The 23,215-nt window shown below is 44.8% G+C and overlaps 1 protein-coding gene across 1 annotated transcript; it reads left to right on the plus strand.

The window, feature by feature from the left end:
* The first annotated feature begins 8,801 nt into the window (after positions 1-8,801).
* Positions 8,802-22,706, plus strand: LOC120725655 (casein kinase I). The gene is made up of 10 exons (XM_040018637.1): positions 8,802-9,456; positions 15,788-15,898; positions 16,953-17,101; positions 17,283-17,511; positions 17,636-17,806; positions 17,901-18,049; positions 19,194-19,359; positions 20,065-20,204; positions 21,031-21,101; positions 21,244-22,706. Exons 1-9 carry the CDS (start codon positions 9,381-9,383, stop codon positions 21,061-21,063), a joined length of 1,224 nt encoding a protein of 407 aa, XP_039874571.1. The 5' UTR covers positions 8,802-9,380; the 3' UTR covers positions 21,064-21,101; positions 21,244-22,706.
* Positions 22,707-23,215: the final 509 nt, after the last annotated feature.

Below are 23,215 nucleotides of genomic sequence, written 5' to 3' on the forward strand. Positions count from 1 at the left end.
TTAACGTTTAAAATATTTCAGCAGAGACGCCAGAGGCAGGGCTCTAGACTAACCTTTTGCCACGGTTGCACTGGTGCACCAGCACCAGTTAGGCGCACACATTTTTTTCAACCTCAGTGAGTTTTGGTTGGAGAGAGATAAAACCTGCAGCATCAGAATCGAGTGCAAAAAATACATAAACACAAAGCGCGGACCCGACGCATCAGAGTCAGCGAGCTGTCGGCTTTCAGCCCCGACGGCATGTCCATGTACACTGTAAAATCGAATTAGTTAGTTCCTAGAACTCAAAAAAACTAAGTAAAGCTTACTTAGGACAACTTATTCATTGCAAGTCTGCAGTATTAAGAATAACTTGATATTTCTGACTGTACACAACCCGTTCTCACTCCCAAAGCGTAACATTTTACGCTAGGTGACAAATCGTCACCATATTACGTTTTCGGCTACCCACCACGTTCCTAAATGACGACCTCGGAAAAAGAGGAAATATGAGAACCGTCTGGACTGAACCTACACATGTTCGCTCTTTTTCTTCAAATCGCTTAGAAACACGCTATTTAACATCATTACAGTCCTGGTTAAGGTCAGGAATAAGGTTATGGTCAGGGCTAGGGATAAGGTTAGGTTTAGGGCTGGAATACAGGGCTGGAACGTCTACTACCGCGGGAGCGTCATTGCACTGGATTCCAGCCATAACCCGCCGCGTACCATAAGAACGCCGAAGGTCTCCTTTCGCGTTCCTCAGGAACGCCGCGGGATGTGACAAAACGTCGACATGTTACGCCTCGGGAGTGAGAACGCTCTGCTGTACAATACTAATTGTTTACTTACTGACAAACATTTCAAGTTCAACTAAATGAAAAAACAATGTGTGGTAACCTGAATATGATTAAAAATAATTAACAACACTTTTTGTAATGATGTTAAAATCAGCCCAACTTTTATTTTCAAACACAAAGAAGTATAACAGCCAACATACTGGACACTGTTCTGCTGAACAACAAACAGTTATATTGCCATCACTGTTATAATCTCACAATGAAACACAGTCTCAGATTTAATTATTTGTTTAATTATTATTATTTAATTATTAATTCTTACCTGTTTTTTACACTACATCAATTCGGTTTCAGTGGAAACTTTATAAACTGGATTAAGTTACTTTATAACAATCCCTGCTCTGCAGTTCTCACAAACAGGGTGCGGTCCTCCAACTTCCGGATACTGAAGGGAACCAGACAAGGCTGCCCCCTTTCCCCTTTGCTCTTTGCCCTAGCCATAGAACCATTGGCAGAGGCAGTACGAGTTCAGGCGGACATACATGGTCTATCTGTAGGACAAAGACAGCATAAGATTATTCTGTATGCTGATGATGTACTTGTTGTGTTGACTCGGCCAGAAACATCAATCCCCTCTCTGGTTGAAACTATTAATAAGTTTAGTGAAATCTCAGGCTATAAAATTAATTTCAATAAATCAGAAGCGATTTATGCCCTAAATGTAAAATAGAGGTGGGCAACCTCCCACACTGTCTATGGTCCTGCTGGAAAATACAACAATTCTGGTTCCTCATAATGTGTGAACTGGATAAGATCTTCACCACTGACACTGAATGCAATCCACTGTGTATGCTACTTGGAGTGGCAAACGACAAAATTAGGGGGAAGTTTGGAAAGCAGCTCTATGCACTGTTAACATTCTGTGCAAGGAAATGTGTCCTCTTGAACTGGATCACGGACACGGCCCCATCTAAGACTCAATGGCACCGGGCGGTATTGGAATATGTGTCACTAGATTTCCTAACATGCAGGCTACATAGTCGGGACAAAAAGTTTCCTAAAATATGGGACCCATTTATGGCGTATGTCGGTTTGGATATTTCTGCTATTTTCTCACTGCCTTGGTATAATGCAAGCAGATCACTGCTATTCTACATATATGTATTGTTAATCGTATCTCATAATCAAAATTTTCCACTTATTTCTTTGTATTCATGAGCCGGGTTGCTTGTTTGTTTGTTTTGTTTTGTCTGTTTTGTTTCGTTCTGCTATGTTGTTGTTGTTGTTGTTTTTTGTTTTGTTTTTTTGTCTTTTGTTTTTTTGTTTTTTTGTTTGTTTAATTTTGGTGTCAGTGTAAAGTTTAAAACTTAAAACTTAAAACTCCGCTCCCTGAAGACCAACACAGAGAGACTGAGGAGGAGCTTCTTCCCGCAGGCGATACGGTCTCTCAATCACACCACCACACAGTACTGACCCACACATACAGTTCTTACACACACACTGGACATTCTGGACATTGTTTTCACTTCATCACTTAAATCACTTTAAGCATATTTGCACTGCACAAGACATAATGTGGATTGCACAACACTGGTCACTATATTCTTCATTTCCAGTTAATACTTGTACACCTGCTGTTATTGTGTGTATATATATTTATTTATATTTCTTCATACATTCTTATATAGTTCTATATTGTTTATTGTGTATTTTGTTGTACAGTTATTTTATTTTCAACTTTAATTTATATATGTTATCTTATTCTTTCCCAGTTAAATTTACCCTTCATTCTAATTTGTGTTGTGCAGTTATTTCATTTTTAACCTTAATTTATATTTTATTCCTTCCTAGTTAAATTTACCCTTTTTAATTTTTCATATTTATTTCCTATCTTATTCATAGCCTTTTCCTTTTTTGTTTTCTTTAGGTCACGAGCAGTTGTCCAAGCATTTCACTGCATATCGTACTGTGTATGACTGTGTACGTGACAAATAAAATTTGAATTTGAATTTGAATTTGAAAAAACTCAATAAACATACAGTTATAAAATTATTCTGAAAAGTTTAGGCCTACCCCAAGTTTGTTTTGTACTTACATTACTTATATAATCAAAATAAAATATTTGTTGTTCTGTCACAAGTGCAGTCTCTGATTTAAACAACACATTTGTTTTTCATTCCAACACAGGAGCTGGAATGTTGTAATGTTTTAAGGATGCTTGTTTCCAGTCCAGGCATTACTGCTGAATGACTGTCATGGATCGAGGTGATCTAAATGTAGGTGCAGAAGAAAGTCTTTAACTTCCCTTAAGTACAGTGGCAGTGGATGCACCATCTTCACTGACCACACCATCTGTGACGGAGGACTCATCTCTCCTAGTGTCCTGCAACCAAACAATCATATTTTTGGAACATGAACTTAATTGCTTTCTTAAAACATTTTTTTCCGTATTTGGTAAATGGACTGGTTCTTATATAGCGCTTTTCTACTCTTCTGAGCACTCAAAGCGCTTTACACAACTTGTGCATTCACCCATTCACACAAGCACATTGTTCTAAGTGCTTTCTAAGTAACATTCACACACATTCATACTCCGATGGATGCATCGGAGGGCAATTTGGGGTTAATATCTTGCCCAACGATATTTGGCATGCAGACTAGGGGAAGCCAGGAATCGAACCACCAACCTTCCGATCAGTAGATGACCTGCTCTACTGCCTTGGTATAAAACAGACTCCAATTTAGACAATCTCAGGCTCCCTCCCCACCGGAGAGGTGACATTCAATGTCCCACTTGTCAGTCTGGATAGCCGTGACCACCACCCAACACACAATAATGTCATGAAAGCATCATTTTAAAAAGGGCTATGCAAACATGGCCAATAACTTTCATTCTAATGATGTGCAAAATGATTTGGGCACAAAACAAATGTTGCTGTTAGAAAACTTGCAGACTTCACTATATACAGTGTGGACCCTCTAAACTAAGTTTGGGGGATGTGATCTTTCAAGAAATGCAGACAAACTGTTGTTGTTTGTTTACTTACACAGCATGTCTTGTATAATTAACTGGAGTCAATAGCAACAGCATAGTGCAGTCATATCTCAAGTCTAATAACAGAAGACAGGAAAAGATCAGTACAGAAACAACTTCCCCAAACCAAAGCACAAATAAAACAATAAGTAAAACAGGCTGATCTAAAGTATGATTAAAGTTCAGCGTGATTAATATAAATGTCACTGACAGTTGCTAATATATTGGAAAACCAAAATACTTACTGATGTCTTTCTGTCCAGCAGCAGGAGTGCTGGTGCCGAGCCTCAAAGACAGTAAGAAGCAAGCAGAGGGAGAAAAAGCAGAACATTTTTCAGAAACTGATTTGATCCTTAATGGCTGTGCAATCATTGTAACTTACAACACAGAGGGTCAATGTAGACCCCATACAACCAAATTAGACTAACATAGTATTAAAAACACCATCTACTACTGTCTCTGAATGTGTGGTATTGGCACTGTCAGTTTAGGCCTAAAGAGATGTGTGTTTAAAAAAGACCACCTAATTTAAATATGATCATTACATGCTTGTTAAAAGCTAACTTCCAATATATAAAGTTTCTAATAAGCAAAATGACCAGGTCTAACATATGGCAGTGTTTATATGTAACATAATGTTTCTTATGATTCAACTGTGTAATTTAACTTAATTCTTTAGAAGGACAAACTGTATTACTTTATTCTCAAGTATAAAGCCAACCTAGACGTTAACCATTTAACAGGCCACTAATCTGGATTATAGCTTTCACAATAAAACTTGTTTTAAACACATTTATAACAAAACAAATACTATTGTTGTTATTATTATTATTTAAAACGCAATAAAACAGAAAAGTTGTTAAATATAAAAGCAGTTTGCTTATGTTGTTAAATAAAGGCTAGATTTGACATTAATAGATGCCACAGATGTTCAAAGGTTGCCACAAAGCATTAAAAAAAATGGACGTCTCCGAAAACGTCGGAGCATTTCTGCAAATATGTGATGTCTTGATAAATTGAGCAGATATTTGAACTTTACACAGCTACATTCTTGCCTGAAAATATCTTAAAAGTTTATTTTGTGACGTTTTGGTACGTTTTCTCCCCAACAAACACAACACTGTTGATGAAACGTTGTGCACCATCAGAGTCACCTGTGGTAGCACCCAAAGGCAGAGGAAGATGCTAACCATCGCACGAAAAGTTGGACTTCTGGACACACTAAAGGAAGGTAGAAGTTACTGTATTTTTCAGATTATAAGGCGCATTAAGCGAAACAAAACAGATAAGTCAAACGTTACTCAACTCATTCTTCTTGCTTCCTCTGCTTCTGTACCATTGATTCATTAATGATTCATTAATGCTGAATCCTCTGGCAGCTGCTCTGGACCTGAAAACACGGTTTGATCTTCGGTTTCATCCTGTAATACTGGACTTATTTGTCTACGAAGGTTTGAACTTTGAGAGTTTAAACAACAGAGAAATGTGTGAAGATGTTCATGCCTGTCTGAGAAAAGTGTAGAAAGTGAACGTATCCATATGCTTCTGTGTTGAGCTCTGGGAGTAGAGCCAAGCCAAACACTGGTCAGTCAAAGTATTTGGACTTTTTTTGTAATAAAAACTCCTCAAAGTCCACTAATTCAAACATAACTGAACACTAATTTCTAAATGAACTGCATGTGGGTTTAATCTGAGCCTATGCAATAAATAAATAATAATAAGTTACAGATGGCTCAGAGCTGACGGAGTTCCTACATTCCTTCATGTTCAAATGCATCCAGCAGGTGTCAGCATTAGCCTAAACAGAAATGGGTGAAGCCCTCATCCTGCTTCCAACCCCAACACTGAAGATGATTTATAATTGTAACTTTATTTGCTGGTTACAGAACACAGATACACATTTAAATGAATACATAAGTAAACATTATTAAGTCGACAAATAAATCAGTTGATTTTGTGGTGTGTATTGTTTGTTATTATAATACTCTAGGCTCTTGGCAGGCACTTCATCTCACTGATATCACTGATACTGATGGTTGCTTTTCTGTCCACCTCTAATTAGCCACTGGAAAGCCTGCTGGTCTGATACTTACCAGTTTCTTCTGTTTCTTTAAGAAGGTCTATTATGAGAGACATATAGAGACGATATAGAGAGGCAGCTGTAATTCAGTTAAATTTAATTAAATGTTATTTATATAGCACCAAACCACAACAGCAGTCACCTCAAGGTGTTTTATATTGTAAGTTAAAGATCCTACAATAATAACAGGAGGACAGGACGAAAATCAGATTGTGGAAGATAGCCAGAGAGTAACAGAAACTAATGATTAAATCCAGTGTGTAGTATGAACACAGCACCATGTCCACCTGCTCTGTGCCCCCTCAGAAAGCCAGGCGTGGATCCTGACGATGTCATGGTCCCTCAGTCCTCACCTTGCTGGCTCATCATTTTCTGTGTGGCCCTCTCCTCTAAGCAGTCACGTGTGTGTGTGCATGGGTTGGTTATGGTAAGAAATGGGGCCTGCTGAACAGGTGTGTGTAATCACACACCTCGTCCTGATATCCTCATTTGTGGCCACTACTTGAGGCAGTGGCAGCCCTTCAGTCTCTGCTGGATCGTTGGGTAGTAATGGCGTATGGCACCTTTGCCACTGTGATTGTGTGTCTTGCCTTTTGTGTGAAAAACTGGAACCTGCAGTTTCCTTGTATGGCGGTGCTGTTGCAGAGACCTTTGCAAAAGAGTATTGAGCTGTTTTATTTTCTTAGGAATGAAGGAAATCCACCTGTGTGGAAGTCCGGGACCTTGTCATTGCCGTGGACTCTGGGCACATCCTCCTGGATCTTTCTGCAGCCTTCGACCCTGTTTCTCATATTTCTCTCATGTATAAGCAGCCATCTTGGCCTCACTGCTACTCTCCTGATTCTTCAACAGAACTTGAGCTTCTGTGCTTGGACCTCTTCTCTTCACCATCTATATGCTCCCCCTTGGTGACATCATCTGCCGCCATGGTCTCTGCTTCCATGCTGAACTTTATCTCAGTATCAAAGTCTTCACCCAGCTCCTCCTACAATCACTTGTTAGCTTTATGCTTAAAATCACCACATGGATGTCATCTAACCTCTACTGAAGCTCAACGATCCTAATCTGGAAGATCAGAGATCCACCCGTTGACTCAGAGGGCTGCTTCATCTCATCCTTCCCTGAAGATGATATTCTGGGGGGTGTTGTAGGCTCTGGATAGGCTCCAATACAGCAGGTAAAATCAGTATTGAACATGTCACCAATTTCTAAGTAAATGTATTTATGCTGTTAACATGACGCCTGTAACAACCCATCCAATCCAAACATGCAAAGAATTCAAATTGTCGACACCCATAAATTAAGTTTATAATGAAAGATTACACAGAGAAAAAGTATTGAACACATTTACTGAAATGTATTTAATATTTTGTACAAAACCTTGGCTCAATACTTTGTTCAATATTTATTTTACCTGCTTTATGGCCAGGACTAAGCTCTGGGAACGTGACACCCTTCTTGTAACATACTTTTTATGTCGTACATATGGCAGAAATGTTGTAATAAATACATATATTAATACATATATTTATGACTCATTTTTTGCAAGCTGCAAATTAATTGCATAAGACCAAGTCATAATTTAACAGCACTATTAGCATCACTATTTATGAACATGTGTACAGATATCCAGTGACCCCGAAGTTTAACTGCACTAAAAACTGTTTGGCACAGTGTGAGGAGCTTGGAAAGGAAAGCGACTGGATGTTTCGTGAAGTTTCACCTCTCTTTAAAGAAGCTTCTTCAGCTCTCAGACCAAACGGTGGAGAGTCCCAGGACATTTCAGCCCTACTGGGAGTCCTCGCTTAAGCTCTCTGACTCTCTACTGATCATGTGCATCTTTGGGTGAAGGAAAGAGACAAAAGACACCCTGTGGGAGCCAGAGTTTAAGAATTGATCATGATTACATTCAATAGTGGTGTATAAAACTATGTGATTAAAGATCGTTAGTCCAATGTCCTACACACCCACTGAGCTGAGGTGTTCAGCCCTGTAAAGCTGCCTGTGTGAGCCCTGCAACAATACACTGAGAACAACATGAAAGATCCTGATTTTACACCAGGATCTATATCTAAATGTCCCACACAGCCAGTAGCAGTGTTTTGGTTATGAGAGAGTATTTGTCACCTTTGTGTAATTAAAATGCATTACTTTATCTTACTAAATATTATAAAGTTAAAAGACTTTTTAAACAGAAACAAAAGTATGCCAATAAACTGTATTTGTTTGGCCCTATGATCACCTGTACATTCTGTCCTTGAGTGAGTTATTGTCACAGTTTGAAAGAGAGTAAAAACAAAGTTAGCATTTTGTTCCTGAGTGATTCCTCGGGGCATCCACGGGATGTTGGCTCGCTAAGCAAGTCACAGAGCTGCAGACATTCACCCTCAAATCTGCACTGACTGTAAGATCTATTTTACAGCTGTCAGCCATGGAAAATACATTTTAAAAATATATATAATTTGTCATTATATGATTATTATTACGTTGCCATGGTGTTATAACTCAGCCATAACTTTGATGCATTTCTTGGCTAATTTTTGCATTTCTTGTGTGGTCAACAATCATTTGGGTTTTTTCTTCTTTTACATGGACCCTTCACGTGGAGGGAGTATTTTCACCCAAAATGTATTTTATATTTAAAGCTCATCCTGTGAACTGTGAGGCGGGATGAAGCCATAAAAACACACATTCTGACAGGACTTGAATGCAGCATGCAGACAGCGCATTGGCGTACACGTGAGGGCGGGTTACCTAACTTTAAAAACACAGTCCTGCCACGTGAGAAGCTTCCTAACAGCCAATAAAAAAAAAACCTGTGGTCGGTCCACATTGAACCAATCAGAAAACAGCAACAGACTTGTGGGCGTGGCCCGCAAACATTCACCACAGTAACGCTGTTATATACACAGACTGTGTGTCTGCTGGACTCTATTCGACCCAAAGAAGCAACATGAACTGTGATTAGAGCGAGCGGCTTTACGCGCTCTGCTTCCGTATAGTCACCGAGCCAGCGCTTTATTGTACTCCAAAGTGTGTTTGGGTTTCCCGTGTCTGTATGAGGACATGTAAGTGTCGAGGGTTCACTTTGACATGTTTTTTCCACATCTGCCTGTAGTTGCTAGGGGAAGTGACGTCCACAGCGAGTGACAGCTTTCACAGTCTGGGAGACGCTGCGTACCCGTTCAGCTGTCTGGAGTTGGATCAGAGTAATCGGAGTCCATCGTTAAGTTTGGGATCACAGCGGCCCCCAAACTACGGAGAGCATAGACTACGCGTTTCACGGTACCGGGCCATACCGATATTACAGACTTCCGGTGGTCAGAAAGAGAAAAAGGGGATGGTGAAACCTGCGCTGTTACAGGAAGAGATCGAAAGGGACCGGGCTGTGTACACCGACGGGCTCAAAGCTCTAATATTCCTTCATACAGCAGGAGAAGTGCTTCGTAACTAAGATAAGGAGACTGTGTCAAAGAGCACCGCGGACATGGAGCTCAGAGTGGGCAACCGCTACCGGCTGGGCAGGAAGATCGGGAGTGGGTCCTTCGGGGACATCTACTTAGGTGAGTGGAAGCTGTCACCTGAAACGTGCCATTCAAAACACTGCTGCGCTTCAGAAAGTGAAGATTTGGTCACCGCTGCAGGACTTCCGGGTCTACGTGATATTTACTGTTTGTTACCCCGTGTGTGTGGTGTTTAACCCGAGGCAGGTCATCCACCCTGCAGCCCCCACCCACGACAGTGCAGTTAGTGTAACGGCAGAAACACAAGGTGGGTTACACGGGGGGATGATACAATAGCCTGAAAGTACGGAAACAACAAGGAACAAAACGAGGAAGAGTGTGTACTGTTACTGTGTGTACTGCACAGGTCCTTTTCTTTTTTTTTCTTTGCCTGTCCCGTTTGGCTCTTTTGCATCAGAATTATTGTCTAAACGCAAAGAAAGATGCCCAACGGATTTACTTTACCAAATGGACCATCCCAGCCTTGCCTTAATGGTCTGTTTGATTCACCTTTTATTGTTTATTTTATTTTCACTTGCTACACACGGGACAGACGTGACTGGGGGAAAGAAAGAGGGAAAGAAAAAGAGCGGGGAAGAGGGACGGGGATAAAGGGCAAAAACCAACAAAACAAACAGACAAAAAACACATCTATCAATCACCTGGATCACCTGCTGAGAAAGAAAAAAGAGAAAACAAGCAAAGAAAAAGAGCAACATAATAAACAACATCATCGTGATGATCTATGGGAATATAACAGTAAATACTAAATATTAAACATTATTGTGCAGCACGTAAGATCGACAGCGCACAGTGTGCTTTGAGGTAGGAGCCAAAAAGGGTGTAGTTTGTGTGTGATCACCCGTGTGTACACCTGTGAGCATGGACGCGCTTGTTTTTAAAAGGTTCCTTCATGTAATGATCTGCTAGAGGGTGTGGGTGGGGGGGCACAGCCCCGTCCTCCAGGGCATGAAGCAGGTATGGAGGAGATCAAGACTCCAGACATCCAGAGGCCCCCAGAACACAAGAGACCAAGGAAGACCAACAGAGGGGCAGCCGCGCCACTGTCCCAGTAAGAGCTGAGGAGAGTCCCAGATGAGGGCTCACTCAGCAGCCGCGGAGCAGAAGCCAGGGGGGGTTGCAGTGACGCGCCCGTGAGCTCCGCCGGCAGCCAGCTGCGCCAGAGTGACCGAGCCCCAGGCCGAGAGGCCGGGGGCACCCCACCCCCGAAGGAGCCCGAGTGAGCCCCAGGCTCCAGGCCCCGATAAGCAGCCGCCAAGGAGTGAGCCGGTGTGTACCTGGATGCCCATCCCCAGACACAAAGAACCACCAACGCACCGATGTCTGAGGGAGTCCGCCACTGGCAGGGGAAGTGGTGGTGGGGGGAGATAGGCCTCCAAACCTTGGAGGGCCTAAGATGTCCCCAGAGAGGTGGCGTCTGATACCCAACCTGACATATAGACACAGACATACAGGCACACACAGACACAAACATCCATTCCCACCCTCATGCTCTCATATGCACTTACTCCACACTCAACCAACGTGGAGACAGACATAAAGAGACGCTGTACACACGATCACACTCCCCAAGCGTACTCTACGAACCGGGTCTAGGTACCCTTGCCCCTGGAGGGGGGAACTGCACCCAGACCCAGGTGGTGTTATCCTTTTCCCTGCGGTGGGGAGAAGCAGACCGCCCCGACTCTGCAGCAGCAGGGAGGCCCCACACTCCAGACCGCAGTCGGACGGCCAACTCCTCCTCCTGGTCCCCCCGCTCCAGCAGGTCGCAGAGAACGGGGGTGAGAGAAGACTCCAAACCTCCCTCCACCTGCTCATTGTAGTGTTGATGCATGTGTGTTCTAAGGTGCAATTAAAACCCAGGAGGGCATGGAGCTACCTGCCAGAGAGCAGCAGGTAAGCGCATAGCCCCTCCTGACAGCCCTCAATTTCTACGTGTATTTAAAATTGAGAGGTGGGCAACGACGCCAGGGGTGAGGTGTACACCCTGATGGTCTTTTGGAGTCCGTGTAGCATGCCCACCCCCAAGATCCTATATGTATGTGTAATGAGAGTGTGAGTAATGTGAATGTCTAAGTTGTGGGATAAAATTGAGGCACAGGCAGCCAGAAGGGGACGGGGGGGGGTAGCCTCCCCTGCACCCTTGTGACACACCTTTACCCCAAGGCCCTGCATGTGTGGGTGGTTGTGGTGGAGCGGGAAGAGGGAGGCAGCTGGAGATGGGGAGGGAAGGAAGGGAGGGGCGGCCCCTCCCTGGGGCCAGCTCCCCCACTGACCCCAGTAGGCACCCCCATACTCTGCAACCCGCCAGGGGAAGGGGGCCCAGGCCCATCCGGACCGGGGCCTAGTTCAGCAGCGCCGCCTGGCCCCACAGAGCCCGGGACAGCTCGCCTGACACCACCACAGAGAAAACTGCACCCACCCCACCATCCACTCATCTTCCAGACTACACAAGACGATAGACGCCCAGGCTGAGATCTTCCTCCACTTCCCATACATCTCTCCCCACCTTCAGAGTGAGTTCCTGGAGAGAGGAGACCTCCTGCAAGATGTAACAGCCTCCCCCACCAGTTGAAGAGCCCCCCAGGTGGCTCGATGCACCGGCGGCACCCTGCGCCAGGGCTGTGGCCCCCCCACCCCCACTAGGTGATGGAGCTGATCAAAGGAGCCCAGAGCAATTGATCTGATGTGGTGGCAGAGGCTGTATCGAGACTAATGTAATCTAATAGATAATTTTTATATTGGTTAGAATTAAGATTATTTTTATTTTTCCAGTTCATGAGGACTGTTTTCTTGGCGATGCATAGGGCAGTGAAAACCATATGGGCGATATTCTTATCTGTAGTGACATTATCTAAGCTGCCCAACAAACACACTAAAGGGGAAGTTGGAATGTTACATTCAGACACTTCGATAAGTCTTCACATATCTCGCGCCAAAACTTCTGAACTGGTGGACAGAACCAAAGAACGTGGATGTAATTGTCCGGTGAGTTGGTTTGACAGTGTGAGCAGTTGTTGGTAGACGTTAAGCCCATCTACTGCACAGGTCTTAATCCAGAACATATCTGTTAGCCTTTGTGTTACACGCGTATGTAACCAGGACACACTGACTATATCTAATATCTAATATGCCAGTCAGCCACTAATATGAACAAAGACTGTATAAAAAGATGGTTGTAGCTTGAATTTTAACATCTGGGCTGCTGCCATCTTGAATTTATTTTAGGGAGGCGGGGTTCAGACAGAAGTTACCACCTACAATGAAACAGACAGCACTCATGTATGGGTCAGCAAGCAGCACCGTTTCAACAAACACGTGCACATCAAAAACACAACATTCACTCAGACTGAACCACAAAGTTACTGATGTCTGCATCACAGCAAGCTCACAAATGCTGACGTGGTGGTCGAGGCCCAGCAGCCTCCAGCATTAGATGCTACCTGATATGATAGAAGCTTAGTCTTCACTTGCGTGCTGAGCTAGAAGTGTGACTTTGTCTCGTCCAGCACGCTGTGTTTTGCTAATCGTGTGTATCACTCACTGTGAGGTACATACGACACATCCTTACATCAGTTACCACAGTAAATATTTTAAATGTAACCTTTTTGACTGGATTGCATTATGTAAAAGTCTAAACCCTCTGTGCTAGTGTGAGGACGGAGAGTGTGCTTCAAACAAAGGTCACCTTGACCCTGTTCAGAAGGCGCCTGGTTTTGTCCGTCCTTGGGGGGCCTGCAGGGGTTGGCCTGTTACTGCTGCTGGTGACCCCTGAGGCTGGATTTGTGTCTCTGCTAGCTACTGACATTCAGAGGTGTCATTGTGCCAGAGCTAAAGATAATATTCACACTTATCTTAATTCCTTGAAATTCAGTCGTCACTATAGAATGAGTGGTTGGAGCTCATAGTGGAGTCATATGAACACACCTGATGGGGGAGCAGTTGTTGTCCCAGTGAAAATGATAACGTGTGGACGCAGGTTTCCACGTGTTTCTCTCCATAGTCGGGAGAGTCGGCTGAACATGAGCCAGTCTGGTTTTCTGTAAGACTGAACTCACCTGTTAGAAAAGTCTGAGACTCCGGTGGAGCTCAGGATTTATCCACAGGAGATAATGTGGAACGTGTGGAACACCAAACGTTATGTACCATCCTGATCTGTTCGTGTGTTAATGAAAATACTGTGTGTAAATGTGTCTCTTTGTTTTTTCCACGGCTGTGATGCTGCTGGCACTTATTGAAGTTACAGGGTGTGAAATCTCACCACTAGATGGCAGCAGTGTTAGTGTTACTGCTGTGTTTGCAGCTGTTAGCTGTCAGCGCTAACATTGGTGGACGCTCACACATGCATGAGCATGTATTCAGACTGTTCTGCTGGGTTCTCACCACATACGTAAAACATGATTCGGTGACACAGCATGTCCATCCTTGCCTCTGTACTCAAGATGGCGAGGTAACATGGCAGCTTCCACAGCACAGCTATGAGAAGGATTGACGTTACTGGGAAATGTAGTTACACAGTAATCATTGCATGAGTACAGCATCGGTTTTTTTGTCTCAGTTAACCCTTTAAAGCCAGTCAGAGCAGCACGCTCCGTTTTGCGTAACTATTTTCAAATCCCGGTAGCACTGCAGCCACGTAAGCTAGCGCAATATTTTTCTTTTTTTTGCATATGAAACCGGAGGAGTTGTACTTACATCTGATGCCATCAGCTTGTCCTCGGTCACCGTTTCCTTCCACATAAAGCTTTGCAAAAATTGCATAAAAAGCGCTTGCAGGAACAAAAACATATTATTCCAGAAACACGCTTTGCCGATCCGATCAGCTGTTCGTAACACTTCCTACGTCCATCAGCGCGAACTATCGCATGTCCGCCATTACCTGCCCTAACTGGAAGTGACGTCATTTTTGCGGAAAATGTGGGTTATTTTTTGGGTTTTTTTACTTATAGGCCTTATAAACCTATACTGGTGTTTTTAAAGGTTTGACTTGATGCTTTTCTGAATAGTTTCTGGGATAATTAGAACTCGAATTGCACTGCTGGAAATAGTTTACTTTGATGCACATGCTGTTTTCTTTGCAAATTTGCATCATAGGATTGTTTTTCATTTTTTTCTGCAGTATATAAAAATTGCTGTATCTCAAAAATAAAACTATGAAGACACTCAAAATAAATTTCCTGTTGTTGTAAACTATTTTTTGCAACTTTTTAGTATTTAAAGATTTGAGGGATGAAACTCTTAAATTTCTCCAAGTAGAAATATATGTTAAAACCAAAAATGATTTTCAATTTTTTTGTAGTTTATTGCACTTTTTTGCAATTAACGTAGTTACTATGGACTTAATGCAGACATATTATTAAAATTTGGGCTATAACAGTTGTATTGCTGTATAGCAACTTGAAATGCTCCCAAAATTGGCACTACAGCATGTACAAATATAAGATGCGCTCTGGCGGACTTGGTTCTATGGTCGGTCTTAAAGGGTTAAATAACATGGGAGTTGTTAGTGTCAGCCTTGAAGTCACATTCACAGGCAGACGATAGCTCTGTTTGTGCGCCGCTGACATGTTTTAACGGTGCCGATGTCGGCGCGGCCCGTCTGGGCGTGCTGAATGTGCAGGTTTGAACCCACAAATGTCTTCCAGGTAAACAGCAGTGTGAACCACTGCACCACCCAAATACTGTACGAGGACCACTACACCGACACTGTGACTAGTGTTGACTGTGTTTAGCAAACTGATGATAGTAAGTTTAATAATAAAAAGCCTGTTTGGCTGGTGCACCGAGGGCCTGAGGCTGGCAGGTCCGGAGTTTTCCTTTAAAGAAGCAGATAAGGTGCTGCAGCAGGAGCAGAGTCTGCACATGTGCTGTGTCACAAAAGTATTTGGAAGGGTAGCGTGAATATTGCAGAACATGCTGCTCCCTGTTTCTGCTCCACTCACAGCATCCACTTCCCTCTTCGAGCACCTGTCTGCTGCCTGACCCTGGTCTGCCTGCTCCTCCTCCATGTCCTGGAGCTCGGCCTCACCTGGGTTCCTGTTTGTGCCGTAGCTGACAAAGATGCAGCTTCTTGAGGATTTGTTGTGGTTTCCTGTTTCTCTGCTGTGTTGTGAGTCCAGCTAACTCACGATTTATGAAATTTGTTTGTATTTAGTTTATTTTGAAGGAGACACACTGACGTTTACACAGCCGTGTTTAGGTGTTGTTGTCCTTCTGTGTGCTGCTGGAAACAGGAACATGTTAGAGACCACAGGACTCATCATCAGGAACATCTCCATGAATATTGCTGTTGTTGATGTTGTGGCTTCCATTATATCTGTGTGTGTGTCACTGTGTGTATTAATGTGTATCCTTGTTGGTCTTTTTCCAGGCACAGACATCTCAGTGGGAGAAGAAGTTGCGATCAAGTTAGAATGTGTGAAGACGAAACATCCGCAGCTCCACATCGAGAGCAAGATCTACAAGATGATGCAAGGAGGAGGTGACCACAGTCTGTCTGTGTCTTCGTTCTCATGCAGTCTGTCACGGTTAACTGCAGGACTCGTTTCCTGCTCCCACTCTCTGCTCTCTTTATTCCTCCACGTGTAATGTGATGGACACTTGCCTGTGGTTGCAGTGATCCCATTAGTCACTAAACAAACGTAAGGTCATGTTGAATGACCTCAGTGAGCCGTGGGCCACCGCTGTGCTGCGGTTTAGCACAGAAGGCTTCTGTGTCCACGCCTCGACTGTCCCGTGGGTTGGACGCAGCAGCCTCAGCTTGGTGCACGGCTCACAGCAGTGATGATCAGAGTTTAACACAAAGTTCGTTTCAGTTCAGGATTATCACTGAGAAAGTCAGACACTGTGAATCTGCGGCGCTCCACACTGCTGAGCTGTTCCTTCATGTCCGTGTCAGTGCTGGGAGCATCGGACAGCACCAGGTAGTCCAGCTCTTCCAGGTCTCCCTCTGCAGTCTCAGGACTGTGAGACAGGTCCACAGAAGGACAGGACAGACCTTCATGTGGCTGGTGTAGGTGGTGGATGCACCAACAGCACTCATTGGCCCTCATGTTCCTGAGTCTAAATCACACCCTGTGGGATGTGATGTAAGCCTGTGACGTAACATCCTTGATCCAGGTCTGAGAGGAGACCCCAGCACAGCTCAGCCAGTGTCAGGATTGCCTGCAGGCACATGTGGGCTTTACACACTGCAGAGATGCTGCAGAGTTTCCTTTAGAGCATGGGAATGACTGCCCAAACCAATACACAAGTAGGACGCCAGTTTTCATTTTGTCAGCGCCACATCTAAACGAGGGAGTGAAGTAGGACAGAATCACGCTTTGTGACGTGGGTGTGGGCCTCACGAGCCCTGCTGAGTGTGAGTGAAGGTTTCAGTATCAGAGCAGGAGCACTTTGTTACCCCCGAGGACACGCCCTTCATCACTGTGTGCTTATTCTGAGCAGCGCAGGAGGCGGTGATAGTGGAGACGCTGCCAGCAGGAGAAACCCATCAGACAGTGACTGCAGACGCATTTGTTTCTGTGTGGTTGCAGTGGGCATCCCAACAATAAAGTGGTGTGGAGCTGAAGGCGACTACAATGTGATGGTGATGGAGCTGCTGGGACCCAGCCTGGAGGATCTCTTCAACTTTTGTTCCCGCAAGTTCAGCCTGAAGACGGTCCTGCTGCTTGCTGACCAGATGGTGAGCTGCTCTCACACGAACGTGCACACACACCTGCTGCTCACACACACACACACACACACACACACACACACACACACACACATGAACGTGCACACATGTGCATGCATGAATGAAGCCGGGCGCAGATATGAGCTGCACTGGACCTAATCTGTCTGTCTTTGTTTGTGGTCCACTGCAGATCAGTCGCATCGAGTACATTCACTCCAAGAACTTCATTCACAGAGACGTGAAGCCGGATAACTTCCTGATGGGACTCGGCAAAAAGGGCAACTTGGTGTACATTATTGACTTTGGTCTGGCTAAAAAGTACCGAGACGCTCGCACGCACCAGCACATCCCGTACCGCGAGAACAAGAACCTGACTGGCACCGCTCGCTACGCCTCAATCAACACTCATCTTGGGATCGGTAACAAGCCTGTTTGTCATCCGCCACGCACTCCTGCTCCTCCTTATCCCACCTGAGCTACTCTGCTCTGTAGTGAAACCCGTTTCCTCTTCATCATCTTTATTTCCGCTCGTTGTCTCCACAGAGCAGTCGAGGCGCGATGACCTTGAGTCGTTGGGATACGTCCTCATGTATTTCAATCTGGGCTCGCTGCCGTGGCAGGGGCTGAAGGCCGCTACCAAGAGGCAGAAGTACGAACGCATCAGTGAGAAGAAAATGTCCACGCCGATCGAGGTGCTGTGCAAAGGCTACCCCTGTGAGTTTGCGGTCTTCACAGCTTTCCTTTATTTGAAGCCGCGTGATCCCAGCTGCACGTCGGCTCAAACATGTTTGTTTCCACTCTGTCACAGCTGAGTTCGCCACCTATCTGAACTTCTGTCGCTCCCTGCGCTTCGATGACAAGCCCGATTACTCGTACTTACGGCAGCTCTTCAGAAACCTGTTCCACAGACAGGGCTTCTCCTACGACTACGTGTTCGACTGGAACATGCTGAAGTTTGTGAGTATCAGCTGTCAGAGAAGCAGGAGAACATTAAACAGGTTGAACAGGCGTGACTCCATCCTGTGGTCTGAGATGTTGGAGCTGCAATATCACTCAGTTTTTTTCTTTAGTGCTGAAACACAAGGATGACCTCGAGGCCCTTTTTACTGTAAGGGCAACACTGAAAGTAGCTGTACATAATGTTTTGTCTGTGAGATGGCCACGAGTCATTTTTTATGTAATGAAAGTTAATTTGTAATTCATGAAATCTTTATTAGTTAACGTTAAAGAAACAGACGTCAGCCTGAAGCAAACTGTGTCTCCTGACACAGCAGGTCCTCTCTGCTCTCTGCTGCGTCTGTTTACACAGGACGGTGAGATGTTTAGTGACCTGCTAGGATGCATCACACACGGGGATCAGACTGACAAACAGGGCTCGTCTCCTCCTCGTTTGTTAGCTGCTGGTTTGTTATTGTGTGTTAAACATTTAGAAATGATCTGCAATGGTTGTTTGAGTCCTGCTGACAGCTGCTCAGTACCAACACAGCTGCCGGGTCCAGCTCAGTGAGGGCTAACAAGTCAGCATCCACCTGTCACTCAAAGCAGCCACGCCTCTAATTATGGCCGACTGTTCACATGTAAAGAGGTATTAAAACTGTGCATAGACATGAACACGGGGTTAAAGAGCAGCTCTGCAGTTTGTAACAGGGCACACTGTGAGTTTGGATCATGTCATAGTTTTAGTCGATACTTCATTACCCTGTTTTTCTGTGGCTCAGGTTCAGATGTCTCGGCGTGGACTGTGAGGGTCGTTACTTTGCTTTAGACCAAAGCTGGTGGAAGTCCCGCCCTGTCACGCAGCCATGTTGGTGACGAACCAGGATGGCAAGCCTGTCACATTAGTAAGATGAGTGTGTGGAGGCTGGTTCGTGGTCCTGTGATGGCGTCTTTGTAACAGAGAGAGGAATTCATGAAAGGGAATAGAGCTCCTGCACGAGTGCACGCATTAGTACAAAAAGTACAGAACCCTGCTGAGCATAAACGAATCTGTGCCGGGCCAAAGTGCGCGCGATGGTCACAGTACAGGGTTAGCATGCGTGCAGAGGCTAATAAACCCGCAGAGTCTCAGTCGGTCCATAATCTGTTCTGTGACCTGCTAAAGGGAGCCAACCGTGCAGCAGAGGAAGCAGAAAGGGAGCGTCGGGATCGGGACGACCGGTTGAGGCACAGCAGGAACCCCGGGGCCAGAGTCCCTGCTGCGCCCGGGCGCCCCCGAGGGACCCAGGAGGGAACAGTGCCCACCCCGCTAACACCCACCTCACAGACAGGTCAGTTCACTCCAGCTGCGTTAGCATCGTCAGATCACATGTAAGTGTCCCAAATACGCAAAAAATGTAGGAAACAACCTCGGTAGAGGACGGTGTTCTCCGTTAAAGAAAAGGAGATCGTTGGTACATGTATCTGTGCACTTTCATATTTCTGTGTTCCACATGCTCTATGTTGGTTTTTCTTACAGGTGCAGCGTTGTGCATTTCTATTTGTACTCCATCCTTTTATTAGATTTTGTTCTATTTTCTCCTTCATCCTTTTATTCCTTTCTCCTGCCTGTCAGCTCAGATGCTGTCAGCTGTAACTGAAATAACACCAAAGAATAAATAAAAGAAACACGATGTAGAGAACTTATAGAGCTGATCCTGGTGCATTCAGATCATAACTCTGTAGGAATCTGGTGTCCAGACGTGTTTATATGCAGTGCGCACGTCCTGTAGACGAAGAGGAGCTGCTCCTGTAGTGTTGCTGTGGCCTCAGTGACCTCAGCGTGTCAGCTGATGATCTGTCAGCTGTTGTCTGGCTGGCTCCTTGATGGAGGTGATGGTGCTCTCACTTCGTTTGTCTTTTCTTTAACGGTTCAGGTGATGTTACTGTGACACGGTGCAAGCGTGTACAGGTTAACATGAACTCCAGCCCTTTGCAGTCAGTCTTTGAAACATGGACTCATTCATCTCACAGTACGATGTGTTTATGGTCTCCAGCTAACACGTCTCCTCGACAAGTGTCCGGGATGGAGCGTGAGCGAAAGGTTAGCATGAGGCTGCACCGCGGCGCTCCGATCAACGTGTCATCCTCCGATCTGACCGGGCGACAGGACACCTCCCGCATGTCCACCTCACAGGTACAACACTCCCTCTGCTCCTGGTCTGTGTGAACCAACAGCACGAGACTCACTGAATATTTCATGTGAGCTGAGCACGCAGGAAAGCCCGCGCACAAGTACGGACAACAAAGCTGGGCTTGTTTGGGTTTTCAGCAGTATTACAGCAGTATTGCAGCAGTAGTACAGTAATATTATATCAGTATTTCAGCAGTATTACGGCAGTAGTACAGCAGTATTGCAGCAGTAGTACAGCAGTATTGCAGCAGTATTCCAGTAGTATTGCAGCAGTATTACAGTAGTAGTACAGCAGTATTACAGCAGTAGTGCAGTATTGCAGCAGTATTACAGTAGTATTACAGCAGTATTACAGCAGTATTACACTAGTATTACAGTAGTAGTACAGCAGTAGTACAGCAGTATTGCAGCAGTATTACAGTAGTAGTAAAGCAGTATTGCAGCAGTATTACAGTAGTATTGCAGCAGTATTCCAGTAGTAGTGCAGCAGTATTGCAGCAGTATTGCAGCAGTAGTGCAGTATTGCAGCAGTATTACACTAGTATTACAGTAGTATTACACTAGTATTACAGTAGTAGTGCAGCAGTAGTGCAGTATTGCAGCAGTAGTGCAGTATTGCAGCAGTAGTGCAGTAGTATTAAATCAGTATTGCAGCATTACAGCAGTATTGCAGTATTACAGTAGTAGTACAGCAGTATTACAGCAGTAATTTTTCTGTAAGCTGGTACTTGTCCTGTAATCTGATGCCTGTGTGATGATGTCGTGTTGCTGAGTTGTGTGTTTGGATTCTGACATATTGACTCTGTTCTCTCTCTTCCCTCAACCTCAGAATAGCATTCCCTACGAGCATCACACCAAGTAGACCCTCGCCATGTCCTCGTGTGACGGTGGCAGCGCGGGGTAAGTCCCTCCCAGTGTTCTCGCCGTGTTTGGTGCAGCTCTTCAGCCTGCTGTCTCGGTCGGACGCCGGCTGTGGGGACAGCTGTGTTTTGGAGCATCATGGTCTGTTCTGACACTGGCTGCTGCTCTGTGTCTCTGTCAGGTGGTGTCTGAGGTACCATCCTCTGGTCTCCAGCTACGAGCTCCTCAATGAGCACCAACAATACAAGCAGTCCGAGCCCTGATCTCCACCATAACGTCTACGGCTCCAGCTCCAGTCACAGACTGACCCTCTGATGCTTTTCCATTTACCTTTGTGGTCTGAATCCAGACTGTTGATTTTCAGGGCTCTTTACTTTTGGGGCCACTTGAACTAGTTTATCAGGGCTGACCCGGCACCGCAGCAGGCTGATCCAAACCATGAGGACCTCACGGACCGCTGCATCAGCCTTCCTCACTGGACGGTTTGTCAGTGAGAACTCTGAATAGGAGCGTCTCGGTCTGAGGGCGGGCGCACTGTTCACACGTTCAGTTTTCATTTCGTCTCATTTGTTCGTGTTGTCGCCGACAGCTGTCCCCACATGCTCCTGATTGATTCAGCTGTTTGTGTTAGTGAGTAACTCTAAACCAGGCATCCTGCTGCTCGTGTATGTGAGCTAGCATCAGCCCAGAGACAGCAGCTGAGAGGCCAGCTTACAGCATGACATCACATTTACAGCTGCATGCTGTTTTCCATCTTTTTTTACCGTTGGCTAAAAATCACTCATGTACTGTTTTTAGTTTATTCAAGCTGGCAGGTAAATCTTTTTGCTGTGGTGAAAAACTCAGCACTGGTTTTTTGTTGTTGTTGTTTTTAAACAGGATTTTTAAAGTGCTAAAGTTAACAGGCTACCTGCAACATAGCTATGCTGCTATGGTGGCGACGCTAACATCTTTATCTTATTGCAAGTTAGTAAATGAGCTGCAGGTGTGTAGATGAGCTGATGTCCTTGTTTCTCCTGCAGCGTGGAGCCGGTTGTTTGGGCAGAACCCGAGCGTAAATGTTAGACGCACCCGGGAGAGCAGAAGGTTGTCTTGATTTGGTGTAGGGATGGACTTTGGCAATAAAAAGCTAAATGTAACACAAAAGATTGCACAGAGCATGTTTCGATGCATCGCAGGCGTCCGGATACAAGCCTGAGTGTGAGTTAAACTTAAGAAGACACCTTTGCAGGGGTTGGGTTTTTCCCGAGCGTCCCAGGTTTCTCTGCTCTATCACAAAGAAGCACTGTGTTGGGCAAACACATCATTGGGTATATTTCACCAAAAGTTCTTTCACTGTATATATAATATTCTTACTTTTGAGTTCATATTGTTTCTGCACTGTGAAACATTTATAATATTAAAGTCTGTTTGGGTTTTTGTGACGTACCAGTGGACAAGAGTCTGAACATGATTCAGGAGTTGCTGCGCCTCCTTAAGGGCAGCAAATGAGAAGCTGAAGGACTCTGTCATCCTGGTGCTGTGACAGCACCGTCTGCACCAACCAGAGTGCGTGCCTCTTTTTCCAGAAGTAGTGCATTGGGTTTTTATATGAATGCGTCTTACAGTCGACTGTAATAAAGCTCCATCTCTGCTGTGAAAAGGCTCTGCTGTTGTGTTTTTGATGTGAACCTGTGCGCTCTGCTACGCTCTGCAGTGTGTAGCCTGTGGAAAAGAATCCTTCATCACATCTCTGCTGTGTACACATGAGCCAGGAAAACAGACGGAGCTGCAGCAGTGTGCGCGCTCTGATGTTGGTCTGAGAGAGTCACACACAGAGCAGCTCTGTAACAGCATCAGGCAGGAGCGAACGCAAGAAGGAGCTGAAACAACATAAAAATCAAAGTTTGTAGTGCAGCAAAAATCAGGGTATTGCTCCAAACACATGTAGGAGGGGGAATAACTGGGCAGCTTGAGCTATTATATAATATACTACATGTATTAGAATAGAATAGAATAGAATTCAACTTTATTGTCATTGCACATGCACAGGTACAGGGCAACGAAATGCAGTTTGCATCCATCCAGAAGTGCTTTAGTGATATAGATATATTACAATATATATTAGCAATAATATAGATATGTGAGTATATTACAGAAATGGGTCTATTATG

This window comes from Simochromis diagramma, unplaced genomic scaffold, assembly GCF_900408965.1.
Source record: "Simochromis diagramma unplaced genomic scaffold, fSimDia1.1 OVJJ01000699.1, whole genome shotgun sequence".
NCBI lineage: Eukaryota > Metazoa > Chordata > Actinopteri > Cichliformes > Cichlidae > Simochromis > Simochromis diagramma.

Coding starts and splice junctions, on each gene's coding strand:
- LOC120725655 (XM_040018637.1), top strand. CDS start 9,381: ATGGAGCTCAGAGTGGGCAACCGCTACCGGCTGGGCAGGAAGATCGGG. Junction 15,899..16,952: donor CAAGATGATGCAAGGAGGAG/GTGACCACAGTC, acceptor GTGTGGTTGCAG/TGGGCATCCCAACAATAAAG. Junction 17,807..17,900: donor GCTGTGCAAAGGCTACCCCT/GTGAGTTTGCGG, acceptor ACTCTGTCACAG/CTGAGTTCGCCACCTATCTG.